This window comes from Mastigoproctus giganteus, chromosome 1 (genome assembly GCF_048544385.1).
Source record: "Mastigoproctus giganteus isolate SK-2022 chromosome 1, ASM4854438v1, whole genome shotgun sequence".
Taxonomy (NCBI): domain Eukaryota; kingdom Metazoa; phylum Arthropoda; class Arachnida; order Uropygi; family Thelyphonidae; genus Mastigoproctus; species Mastigoproctus giganteus.
The window spans coordinates 272519150-272533418 of NC_143575.1; the positions used below are offsets into that span (position 1 = coordinate 272519150).

At 38.1% G+C, this 14269-nt stretch overlaps 1 protein-coding gene across 3 annotated transcripts in view; it reads left to right on the forward strand.

The window, feature by feature from the left end:
* Positions 1 to 14269, forward strand: part of ctrip (E3 ubiquitin-protein ligase ctrip) — an 894611-nt gene that overhangs the window by 633655 nt on the left and 246687 nt on the right. For all 3 annotated transcript variants that reach the window (XM_090377644.1, XM_090377653.1, XM_090377662.1), the window contains one exon: positions 11406 to 11465. In XM_090377644.1, the coding sequence (XP_090233770.1) occupies positions 11406 to 11465 (60 nt within the window). The remainder of the gene's footprint in view (positions 1 to 11405; positions 11466 to 14269) is intronic.

The following is a 14269-nucleotide window of genomic DNA, read 5'->3' on the forward strand; positions in this document are numbered from 1 at the left end:
TCGGTGACTATTTTCAGAGAAACTGAAAATACATCGTGCAAAAAAGGATGAGTGGAATAGGACCAGTGTATATCTACCAGCTGCAAAAGTTGTTGTTGAGCAGATATCATCTTTTAAGGGCACAAAGGTGATCTTGTTGTACATGTTGGCACTAATAACATTAAGAGTAGGTCTGCAGTGTTACTTAACAAATACAAAAAGAGTCACGAGTTTGGATTAAATTTTAAAGTGTCTGCCATTCTGCCCAGACACGATAGGACGGAGTATATGATGAGAGGCCTTGGATTTTTAACTGAAATAAACAGCAGTATTATTAATCCCTTTTCCCTTTTTGGCACCTTAAACTTAGTAACTATTTCTTCGCCTTTGTTTATATAAATAAAAATAACTCCGGCCGGATATGGGGATACATTTATATAAACATAACACATTGATTGGAAATCAGTGATCTCACAATGACCTTACTATGCCAGAAGGTTGCCAACCTTCTCCCCTTTCCCAACCTTAGGTTGGGAAAGGGGTGCTAGAGTTTGGAGTTGTGTTATTTTCTACAATGGCTGAATCAGCTCCTGTGTATCAGGAACTGCAAAGCAGCAGGGACGTTTTTGACATATAAACTTTGGGGGCAAAAGTCTCCGCAGGAATCAGTAATGGTGACCCCCTCAATAAGTGGGCCCCTATTTGACCTCCCCCTCCCTCCCCCTCGGCACAAATCCTTAAAAATTGCCTTGGAAGCAGTTTTGCTTGTGCTGTGCAGCTAGCTAACAATAAACATGTTTCGTGTGAAAATAATTATATTGTTCGTAGACAGTAAATTTTATCATAAACATAACTAAAAAAACTTACATTTTTACTCAATTATATTTTTTTCCATTTCAGACAGGAGGGCAGTGGGCCCTAACGCACCGCATTGGCATAGTTACACCATTGACCGATATGCAACAATCTTATAATTACACTTCTACTTAGCAATATTGTCTTATTCTTAAACTTTTGCTGTTATAATCATAAACTTGTAGGTAACTGGCTGATATATGGGAAACAGTATCTCTTCAGGATGCCACACCATTTCAGCAAAATATGCTGAAATAATTAAACGTTACTAACATGGACCGGAAATTGTGCTCCCAGATAACCCTATCACCAGCTTTATGTTCTTCAGTCATATACTGTTTACTTTCCTACAACTCAACTTTTTTACACTTTGGGCCCAGATAACCCTATCACCAGCTTTATGTTCTTCAGTCATATACTGTTTACTTTCCTACAACTCAACTTTTTTACACTTTGGGCTATTAGTGTAATACGAGAGCAGGAGTCTATTGTTATCCTAATTACATTCCTAATCTCGCCTCCTCAGGTAAACACTGTACAATTGCCTATAACCACAATAAATAACATGGACAAAAAAAAAAATATATATATATATATATATACACACACACACACACACACACACAGAGTGTTTCAAAAATATTGGTACAAATGTTTAGGGGAGGTAGGTAACATCTAAAGGAATGTGAATCGCATAGGAACCCATAACCGGAAACGTCACGGGAAAGTAGTAGCAGAGGCACAAGAAGCAGAAATGACACAAGACAGTAATTAGTGGCAAACATTTATTTGACATAATATTAACAATGGATTATGAGATGGATGCATTTCATGATGTTACAACGGATGCTCGAAGGTTCCACCATGGGACACGGTCGAACACACCTGGAGTTTCTTTGACAGTAGCAGCCGCGCAGACGAGTCTCACCATGAGATCTCCTGTAGAATCGCCTGTAGAGATTTCCGTCTCTACAGGCAATTCATACACGATAGATTTGAGGGCCCCCCCCCCCCCCCACAGAAAGAAATCAAGGCTTGATAGATCAGGTAAGCGTGGGTGCCAGGCAACGGGTCTACCATGGCCAATCCATTGACGCCCAAAACGCCAGTTCAAATGGTCACGAACACACCTTCCATAATGGGCAGGCGCCCCGTCAAGTTGAAACCAAATGTTGCGTCTCACATTTGCTGGAACATCGTCAAGTAACCCTGGTAGAACTTGTTCAAGAAAGATCCGATATTTAGCGGAGTTCATGCGGGATGGTAACAGGTATGGACCGTCTAAGCAGTCACCGACCATACCTGCCCACACATTTATTGTGAAGCGATGTTGTGCTGCATGGGGGTGCACACCGAGTGGGCCCTCTGCTAATCCATATGCTAGGTGCATGTCTGCCAGCTCACAGTTCGTATATCGATGCATGCTCTTTGTGCGGAGACTACTGCTTGAATGAGTAAACCAGAAATTTTCCCTCTCGCGAACTGATGAACAGCGCTGTGTACCGACTTACGGTGACATTTCTGGTTATGGGTTCCTATGCAATTCACATTCCTTTAGATGTTACCTACCTCCCCTAAATGTTTGTACCAATATTTTTGAGACACCCTGTATATATATAAACAGTAAACTCTCTATTTTCTGGGGTAGATGGTAAAAAACAAATCCCGGTTAATCCAAAAATACAGAAGTCCCCGACATACGTAAGAGATACGTTCTAGGACTTCTTACTTTGTCGAGTTTTACATAACTCGGGAATGACTAGTAACATATTGCTGCTATATTATTATTGACAAATCTGAATTCAGCACGATACTTATTAATGTTTGACCATTTTCATGCATTCTTATTAGTTTAATTTTCTGAGCCAAATCGATCGCTTTCCTTTTTTTGGTAGATGTACTAGTACCGCTGTCACTTGTCTCTTAGGTGGCACCATGAATAATTGTAAGAATCTTTTCTTTTTTTTCTATGTTTTTTTCTTGTTACTCCAATCTCACTTGTGCAATTTGTGTGTGCCGTGATTGTTGTTATTGAGTGTTTATTACAATTTTTTTTTAAAATGTCACGCATAGTTTGATCACCAACATTATAATGGTTCATTAGAGATTTAACGGATGCACCGTTTTCAAACTTTTGAATAATTTGAAGTCTTTGTTTAACTGAAAACGCAGTTCTTTTGCGTTTACCCATCATTTTCGCAATTTCTAAACAAAAAAAAAAAAAAAAAAACATCGACATCCCTGACATAAATAATGAAACAAGATTTGTCTTTTTGCGGTGTGACGGAACACAACAATCGACCCGACATGCTAAAACAAACTAAACATTTCTGTTTAGTTAACAGGGATTGCAAGATAATAGGCACATTAATCTCCAAATGATGACTTATAATGCCACTTTTTGTCGCTCATTTATGACTTGCAAAATATCCGTTTATACCTATTCTAGTCATTACATGAATTTTATGATTTCTAGTTGATTTTTTTTATTATTATTATTTTTTTTATTTTTTTATTTTTTTATTATTTTTTTTTTAATTTGGAGTCTTGAAGTGTCCCGGTAAATCGAGAGTCTGCTGTACACACATACACACACACACACACACACACACACATGCTTCAAGACGCCAGTGGATATCAAAACAGCATCTCCTTCATATCAGAGATAAAAAGACAACCGTGAGCTACATAAGAACAATCATCTTTCCGCCTTTACTCTATGCTGCTGAAATTTGGGCGTCAGCAGCACCGTCACTAAAGAAACCACTCTTTCCCACAGAATTCTGGCTCCTAAAGTGGGCCAACAGGAAGCACAACCTTCCAGCTCTGATTCATACCACATAGCTTGCCAACTCTCTCGGGATTCCACGGCTTCCCACCTTAGTCGACGACCAACACCCTAGCAACAGTCAAGATGATAACACTCATAATTGCTACACCTTCATTCTGGGATACCTGTGGCTGGAGGATATCCCCCTCCCCTGCTGCCCTTAGGGCTAATCCCGAGCTCTACTCACATTCAGCACGACTCCATCTCTCGGACAGGTTCCTCCCTCAGCAGATGTTGAAGCAAACCCAGGCACTTGACGCCGACCTGAACAAATTCGCTGTTGACCGGACTTACCAGAAAAAAATTATGACTAGTAGGACTAATCAGCAATGACTGATGTGTACCTTGCATCTGTTCCTGTCTGATTGAGCTGGTGCTCTTATCTCGATGTTAAGTCAGTTCAATCAAACCTAACTCTCGTAAGGAGTTCTCTCCTTTGTATCAAAATATGTTTTCATTTGTAAAATTACTTTTTTTTTTTCGTAAATAATTGTTAGATTTTCCCGGAAGTTTCCAAAATAGCCTGCTTTCATCCACGTTGAATACAAAATCAACTACCCCCTGGCTAATTGGCAAACTTCCTCACATCTATTCTACAACTGTCTTTCCTCAATTTGAATCTATGCACTGTCAGGTGGGGAGGAGGGGGGCTGTAAAAATGTAAACCTCTGGCTTTTTGGCCGTGAAGGGCATTAAAGATTATCTCTCTCTCTCTCTCTCTCTGATACCTCACTTAAAGAAGTAGATGCATTCCAGTACTTTAGTTCGTTATAGAAAAATTTGTTATTGCAGGTAGAAATACCATAGCAAAAATATGGATATATTTCTACATTTAAAAAAAGAGGTACAAATTGTTCAAAATAAACTTATTTGAAATGAGAGTATACATGTTATAATATAAAATATTAAAGAAAATTTCATAAGAGTCAAGAAAAACAGTAAACGTAAAACTTTTATGAAAAATAACACAAAACAACACTAGTGCTCACTTTATTTTATTCAAAAATGCATCTAGGCTCGACTGGCTTGCTTTTTTCCTTCAATCACGTAGCATCTCACTATAACAGGATAAAGCATTTAAAATAGATCTCTTCACAATGCAGCTTCGTTAAAAATCAAGGTCATTTTCTTATAAGACATCTAAGGCGTGAGTCACTTCGTTTAAACAATTAGAAGGTCTGTTGTTAATATCCTTTCTGGGGAAACCTCTTCTTCATTTTCTTAACTGTTTACTTGTTGCTCCATTAACTCTTGGTTTTCCTCATTTGTTAGTGTCTCACCATGGCTACTTAATAAATCCTGAACGTTAGCTAGATTGACTCCTGCAAAGTCTATTGCGTGTATCATTCAAATGACTTTTGTTGCTAATTGCAAGAATTTCACATTCTACTCCATCACGTTCTGTAACAATATTGGGCCATATTTGTCGGCAAACACCATTAAGACACTGATCTGTTACTTCATCTCAGACTTCTTCAATATTGCTGATTGCTTGCATAATGTAATTTTTCCAAAAATCATTCATCGACTGTTGTGTTTCATCATTAGCCTCAATCAGTTGACTAAAAGCCCTGATCCATTGGTTGTGGCAGCGAAGTTGTGTTTGGTGGGAGAAACAGCACTTCAACAGGAATGCATGTTTGAAATGAGCCAATACTTTCCATTCGTCACTCAGGCCTTTCTGTTCAATTTCCATATTACTGGCAAATTAGGTTTGGAGAATCCTTTCATAGCTCGAGGCATTTTGGAATGGTAAACAAGCATTGCTTTTAGCTTCGCATCCTCAGATGTATTTTCACCCAACAACAGCCTCATTCGGTCCTTAGCTGCTTTAAACCTGGAAGCTCTTTTCTCATCTCGTGAGATGAAAGTTTTGGAAGGTAAACGTTTCCAAAATAGGCTGCTTTCATCCACGTTGAATACAAAATCAACTACCCCATGGCTAATTGGCAAACTTCCTCACATCTATTCTACAACTGTCTTTCCTCAATTTGAATCTATGCACTGTCAGGTTCTTAATCTGAGAAAGCAGAAGTATACCGTCAGCATTGAACCTGCCTCAAACCATTCGAGGCTTTATACACCTCAATCAAATCATCTCACAGGTGCCTAGTCTCCAGATGCTGCAACTTTCAGAACTTAAGCCTTTCTTCGTAGGCGCTCCCCTTTGTTCTTCTCACCAATCTTGTTGCCCTTCTCTATACTCATTCTAGCAATTCTACATCCTTCCTAAAATGAGGCCTCCAGACCTGTATGCAGTACTCAAGGTGTGGCCTGACCATTGCCTTATACAAAGGGATAATCACCTCTCTGTCCTTGCTAGCAAAATTCCTATACAGGAACTCCCCAACTTATGTAAGGGTTGCTTTCTGTGGAACGCTATGTAAGTCAGAATTTCCCCCATGCTTGTGCAGCACTCGCACCGTGCTTGCTGCATTGATTAAATCAAAAAAGAAATGTTTGACAAACATGTAAATAGAATTATTTATTGTATTTATTCAATTTTTTATCTCATGGCAGGAAAAATTACAAAAAAAGGAGATGGCATAACGTCAGTAAGTTTTACCTATTGAGCATCATTGCCAGAATCGATGTTTTCAGCTGATAAGTACACTGCTGCGGAGGTTGAGGGCTGTGGAGATTTAGAAGCAGTCGGCCGCTCAACTTTACGAAAGAACATATTAATGGATGACTAGGCGGCAGCTTTTTTCTTTTCATCATAGATTTCTTAGTAGCAAGCAAGCATATCATTCATCCCTCTGTTAACTTTTAAGAATCGTTTGCTGTTAGGAAGCAGCTTCTCAAACCTTGCCTTTGCCCATGCAATTTCACAAAATGCCATTGCCATCTCTCGGGTGATGAAGCATCTCAGCTTCTCATTTGGTTCATCTTAGGCTTCATCAGCATTTTCTTCTTTCACTATCACTGCCTGGAAGTCAATAAGTTCTTCATTAGATAATTCCTTCTCTTCTTCCTCTACTAACTCCTCCACATCTTTGACATCAACTTCCAACTGAAGTAGCTCTGCCACCTTTACAATCTTATCTGTAACCTCTTCATATGATTAGTCTTTTTCAAATCCTTCAAGCCTTTTTACGTGCCATGGGCATATTTTCTTCCATGCACCATTTAAACAACTTTTAGTAATTTCCACCCAGGCCTTATTAATGTTTAAGATGGCATGGTAAATATTGTAAGATTTCCAAAAGTCTCGCAACGTAAAATTTTTCTCATCGTCTACTGCAAGACAATGCCTGAGCAAGTGTTGTGCATAAATAGTATGCTTTTAAATTCAAAATAACACCCTGATCCATAGGTATGAGTGAAGTCATATTTGGCGGTAGAAATATGACTCATGTTCGAATTGAAATCATCTAGATGCGTAATATGTTCAGGAGCATTATCTAATAGAAGCAAATCTCGAAAGGAACATTGTTGTCTTTACAATATTTTTCGAACTCATGAATGAAGCAACATTTCAACCAATCCTTATAGAGAGATATTGTTATCCATGCTCTCTGGTTCGATCAGAAATGCACGGGTAGGGTGCCCTTAAATGCACAAGGATTCCCAGAAAGATAAACAAGCGGTGGTTTTATACTGTAATCTCCCGCTGCATTAGCCCCAAGCAAGAGCGTGGCCCTATCTTTTAAAGCCTTGAAACCTGGCATTGTCTTTTCCTCTTTGGTAATGTATGTTCTATCCGGCATTTTTTTCCAATACAGCGCAGTCTCGTAAGCATTAAAAATGTGCTGCATTGAATTGATAATCTTTTCCAACACTTCACAAAATTTCTTTGCAGCTGCAGAATCAGCACTGGTGACTTCACCACATACTTTAACGTTGTGGAAACCAGTGTGATGCTTGAACCTATTAAACCACCTGTTGCTTGCCACGAATATGGCTTGGAGTTTACCGTACTTATCCATAATATCTTTATAAATATAAATACTTGTTGCTTTTGCTTGAATGGTCATTAGACTTTCAGAATCAGACTTTCATTAGACTTTCAGAATCAGAAGCGAGAAGGGCACTCGCTTCTGATTCTGATTTTCCATCCATATTATTAACAGCTGTTCCATCTTTGATATATCACCTGAACGCTGTTTTGTGATCATTGTTGATCCTTTGACATGTTCTTTTATATGTGCCCTGTCCTTTAAAACAGTATTCACTGTTGAAGCAGTGAGACCTAATTCCCTTGCAATAAATGACAAAATTTGTCCTGCGTCATACTTCTTAATCATTTTCATCTTCATTTCTAAATCAATTTTGTTTCGTTTCCTGGCACTACCACCACTTGCACTTTCCGTTGGTCACTTTCCCTTTGTCATTGTATTACATAAATAGGAATGAAGAGAAATTTCTGAAAATTTGTTTTTTATATGATTGAAGATTTCAGTGAAGGGGAACACATTTCACCAAAATTGCGTAAAAACCCACATAATTGCAATTTTCAGTATTATCACAAATGCAATAAGATCGAGTTTACTACACATTTATAATTAGATGCACTAACAGAAAAGCCCAATAAGCCAGAAAATGCAAATTGTTTTTGTTGCTTTATGGTCGTGACCTCCAGAAACATGCTTCATAAAAAGATCACAAAGGCATTCAAAATTGATTCTTATAATGATATACATTAATGATGAAAGGGTAGTGCAATTTCCATTATAAAAATAAGATTTTAGAGAGATGAATAGCTTAGAAATATTCCGAAATTTTCAACTTCCGATCACTTGGAACGAACTACAAAAAAAAAAAAAAAAAAAACACAGTGTTTTTGGGTTCACATTACGAAATTTTCACAGTACCTCCATTTATTCCTACAGGATGCCGAATACGTTTCCATGATTTTTTTAAAGTTTGCACTGGGCTGCAAAAGCTTATGTAAAGTCGAATTTCCGTAAGTCGAGTATTACTTACGTTGGGGAGTTCCTATATATCCTTGACAAAACTCCATGAGCTGCTCTGGCAGCCTGTCTGCACTGTTCAGAGAACTTCAAATCTGACTGCACAATCACCCCCAGGTATTTTTTCATTCTCCACCGCTCTGGGTGTAGTACCACACAGTTGTTACATTTCTCTTGGGTTACTGCTACCCATAAGCAGTACTTTGAATTTGTCAGTTTTAAACTTCTGTTGCTGTAGCATACTGTCTTTACTATCATTAACAACCCTGCCAACCATTGTATCATCTTCAAACTTAGACATTAAGCCTGATATACCTTCATCAATATCATTGATAAATACAAAAAACAACAATGGACCCAGCACCATACCCTGGGGGACTCCACTAATAACATTAGTCCATGTAGAGCAGTGTCCATTTATTGCCACTCTCTGCTGTCTCCCACTCAACCATCCCTTAATCCATTGCAGCAAGTTGCCCTTAATGTCATACTGCTCTAATTTGTACAGCAGTCTTCCATGTGCAACAGTATCAGAAGCTTTCCTGAAATCCAAGTATATGATATCAAAATTATTTTTTGCACCCAGTTCCTTTGTGATCATGTCGTAGTATCCAATCAAATTGGTCAGACAAGACTTCCCCTTAACAAAACCATACTGTGACTGAACTATTACTGCAGACTTGTCTAGGTGATCATGTATCCTCTTTAACCAGTGACTCCATTATTTTCCCCAGAACAGAAGTTAAACTAACAGGTCTATAATTATTTGTATCACCCTTTGCACCCCGTTTGTGGATTGGGGATACATTTGCACATCTCCAGTCCATGGGGACCTCCTCTGACTCTAAGGATGCTCCCATAATTAAGGCTAAGGGTTTGCGTACTTCCCTTTCTGCCTCCTTCAGTATAACTGGATAGGTTCCATTTGCTCCAGGTGCCTTTTTTTATGTTTAACTTCAACAGTTTCTCCTCCACTTTGCTCTCAGTTATTACAAAAATCCCTTAGCTCCCTATTAGAGTTTGATAAACTTCTGGCATTTCTCTCCTTGAATAACTCCTTGTGTGAATGTAGATGCAAAGTAATCATTCAGTTTATCAGCTATTTGAGCAGGATCATCAATAGTTTAACCATCTATGTTAGTTAAGTGGACCAGTCTGATTCATCCCCTTCCTTTTAGAGTTTATATAAACAAAGAACTCTTTGCTGTTTTTATTTGCATCCTTTACCAAAGATTTCTCGTAATCTGTCATAGACTGCACCTGATAATTTATATACATCCCATGCATTTTTCTTCTCTGCCACGATTCTCATCAATTTGTCTGACATCCATTTAGGCCTGAACCTTGATCAGTATTTCTTAGTTGGTATGAAAAGCCTAGTAGCCTCCAAGATTAAGTCCCTGAAGGCTTTCCATTTAGAATTCAATGTTGGTAACAGTTGATCCCACTGTATAGAATTTAAAAACTCTCTGAGACCACTGTAGTCACCTTTACGAAAGTAAAAACCCTTCCCCTTACCCCTGATGGTAGTTACATCTTTAAGTAAATCCCACATCAGTACACTCTGATCACTGGCACCTAATGGTTCCTTTATCTGAAAATACTTTATGCATGAATAATCACCATAGTAATAAAAGGGTTCTATTCCAAAGTATGAAATATATACGAAAAACTAGTCGAAAATTTTGTCTGTGTATGTATTATATGTACCTTCATAATTTGACTATGTACATAGTGAAATACAAGCATAAGGCATAGAAATTAAAATAAGAAACAATTTAATATTAAATGTAATTTTTATTAGAAATTTCAAACAAATCTTTCAAACTAGCTAAAAAACTTATCCCGCTAGTGCTATCAGCAGTTTCGCTAAAGTGTTGATAAAGGTGTTTTGCCTTTTCACGAATGAGTGAAATTAACAGAATTTTATTTTGAATTCGGTCTTCTATCCACAGATTTAAAATTTTTTCCATTTTTTTCTAATTTAACATCACAAGTTACAGAGCAAATTTTTGAAGCAATTAGCACGTTTTCACGGACACTATGGCGGATTTTTCCTTCCGATTTCTTGATTGGTCGTACCGTTGACACTTTCACCATTATAAATTTTGTCTAATAACTCAATTTTACATGCTAATGTCATCACCTTCTTTGATCTTTTCACAATTCCCTTGTTATTTGTAGCCAAATTTTTGTAGGGGTTAGAAAAGAACTTGTCCACAATAAAGTCACTTTCTTTTAACCATTAACACACACGAAAAATTCTGTTTATGCTAACACATTGCAAAACGGTAGATTTTTCACTTTTGTAAGTATTAAATTAATAAATTTATTCAATTTATAAGTATGTCAATTAAAAGCAAATGACGAAACCGTCCATGACAAGCACTTAACACTTACTGAATAAGGATTAGCGGGGAACATCCACGCTTGCGATTTTGTCCCCCCCCCCAATCCACTGAGCACTGTTTTGATTGGGAAAGATGATTTTAGCCACACCCATGTTTCATTTTATATTAAATCAGCGACCGCAAATACATGAAACCGTGGATAGTGGGGGTTTACTGTATATATAAATGAAATTTGAAGGGTTTTTTAAAACAAAGGAATAATAAAAATTTTGATTGAAATAAAAAATTAACCAGAAATGTGATGATCCAAACAATTGCATATCCTGTCTTAAAGAAACTGCTAAAGTCACACCACTTTGTTTACATACTCAACCCAGTTATAATTGCTTTATGCTGGTTGATGCATAATTAATTTTTCAGTGTTATCCACTGCCTTTTGTGTTTTTCTGTATTTTTATTTTTTGCATATTTTTCTAGGATGATGATGATGATGGTAGCGATGATGATAATTCAGATGAAGATATTGATGATACAATGGTAAGTTTAAGCATGTTATTGCTTTTACTTCTATTAGAATATGCTAATTATCGCAGTCTAATTTCATCCATATGCAGTTATGGCTAAAATTGTTCTAGTAGCATTAATAACATGGTAATGTAAAAATGGTGTGAATGCATCATTTTTATATATAACTATAATGACAAAATGTACATAACATAAGTATCACATATCCTATATTGTGAAGTAAATTACAGTGAGTTTGCCTAATTCTTGTACTTCAGAAAGGAGCAGTATCAACATAGAGAAGTGCTATTTATTTGAAATGCAAGAATGAGGCAAATAGTGATATTGTTTCCCAGTATACAGTATAAGGTGTGTGTGATGCCTTGTTAACAAAATGAGTTTTCACCATATTTATTTTTGTCATTGTTTTGAAGGAACATTAGTTATATTCACAAATAATCATTTGCAAGAATATTTGCTGATGCTATCGAGACAGTGTTAGGTGTATTGGAAAACAAATAATTGTCGGAGGATACATGGAATAATAGATTAACAGTAGCCGTTGGCAGAGGTGAAAGTGATTCTTGCACTCCTTCTATTGGAAGGAGCAGCAGCCTGGAAAACAAGATGCAGGGTATTTCTGAGACTGCTGGGAGTTATTGTGGAACAAGTAAATACATGGGCTGCGTTAGGGTAGCTAAGAGTAGGAACAGGTGCTTGCATACTTGCATGTACACCAATGCTAGAAGTTTGGTAAATAAATTTGATGAATTTCAAATGTTGGTCAAAACATCAAAGGCAGATATTTTTGGGATATCAGAGATGTTTGTTTGTTTGTTTGGTTTTTTTTTTTTAAGGAGCATTAGCAACTAAGGCCATATTGCTCCGGGTCATGCGGTGGTCATTCCCTGACCTTTCCGCATCCTCCGTATTTGGTGGTGACGGGCTCGAACCCCGGTTTAATCAAGAAGCGTGTGCTACGCACTGCTGCTCCTTCCCACCTGGCTACGGAGGCGCCTATCAGAGATGTGGTGTCACAGATATAAGGGATGCAGAACTGGAATTTGAGGAGTACAATGTGTACAGGAAGGATAGACAGGATAGGAAGGGATAAGGGGTATTAGTTAAGAAACACATAAAACCCAAGGAAGTACAGCCAGTTGACATGACTGGACAGTGTAGTGTCGAGCCAGTTTGGTGTGACGTAGAGAGTAGGGGTGTGTTATAGGCTGAATGACTGTGATGAGTATAATAAACAACTGTACAGAGAAATAGTGTGCCAGTAAAGCAGATTGTCTTATATAATGGGGGATTTTAATTTCCTACATATTTACTGTAATTTATGTGTTGGTCACTCACACTAGCAAGACATTTGTGGATTTATTGGATGATTGTTTTCTACAGCAGCATGTTCGGGAGGCAACTAGAGGGAGTAATACTCTTGATCTGATTATCAGTAGTGCTTCTTCATGCATTAAGAATTTGCAGATAAAGGAACCACTGGGTGGCAGTAATCACAGTGTGCTCAAGTTGGATTTACTCAAAGATGTAACTACCATCAGGGGTAGTGGGAAGGGTTTTGTTTTCATAAAGGTGACTATGGTGGCCTGAGTCAGTATTTAAATTCTACACGGTGGGACCAACTGATGATGCTGCTGCCAACAGCAAATTCAAAGTGGGAAGCATTCAAATAATTAATCTTGGAAGCTACTAGGCTTTTCATACCAACTGATCAAGGTTTAGGCCTGAATGAATGTCAGATGAACTAAGGAGACATGTGGCAGCGAAGAAAAATGCATGGGATACATATAAATTAACAGTTGACTCGGAAGCCTATGATAGATATAAGCTGGTCTGTAACCAAGTCACAAAGGAGGTTAGGCAGTTAAAGGCAGATTACGAGAAATCTTTGGCAAAGGATGCAAAGAAAAACAGCAAAGAGTTCTTTACTTATTTAAACTCTAGAAGGAAGGGGATGAATTAGTGAAGTTCCTCAGGGTTTGGTGTTGGATCCATTGTTGTTTTTGATATTTATCAATGATATTGATGAAGGTATATCAGGTTTAATGTCCAAGTTTGCAGATGTTACAAAGGTTGGCAGGGTTGTTAACGACAGTAAAGATAGTATGCTACTCCAACTGGATCTAGATAAGTTGGGAAAATGGTCTAAGAAGTGGCAACTGAAGTTTTACATTGACAAATGCAAAGTACTGCATATAGGCCGTAGTACTGCATAAAGTGCCTCCGTAGCCAGGTGGGAAGAAGCAGCAGTGCGTAGCACCCACTTCTTGGTTAGACCGGGGTTCGAGCCCGTCACCACCAAATACAGAGGGAATGACCACCGCATATCCCGGAGCAATATGGCCGTAGTTGCTAATGCTCCTAAAAACCAAATAACAAACAAACAGCATATGGGTAGCAATAACCGAAGACAAATGGACTTCGCTGGGTGGTACTACACTCAGTGAAGTGGAAAGTGAAAAATACCTGGGGATAATTGTGCAGTCTGATATGAAGTCAAATATGAAGTTTGCTGAGCAGTGCAGATGTGCTGCCAGGGCAGGTCATGGAGTCTTGTCAATGATACATAGGAATTTTGCTAGCAGGGACAAGGCGGTGATTGTCCCGTTATACAAGGCATTGGACAGGCAACACACAGAGTACTGTGTACATGTCTGGAGGCTTCATTTTAAGAAGGATGTAGAATTGCTAGAACGGTACAGAGAAGGGGAACAAAGGGGTGCTCTTACAAAGAAAGCTTAAGTTCTGCAAGTTGCAGCGCCTGAAAAGTAGGCACCTATACGGTGATCTGATTGAGGTGTACAAGGCCTTGAATG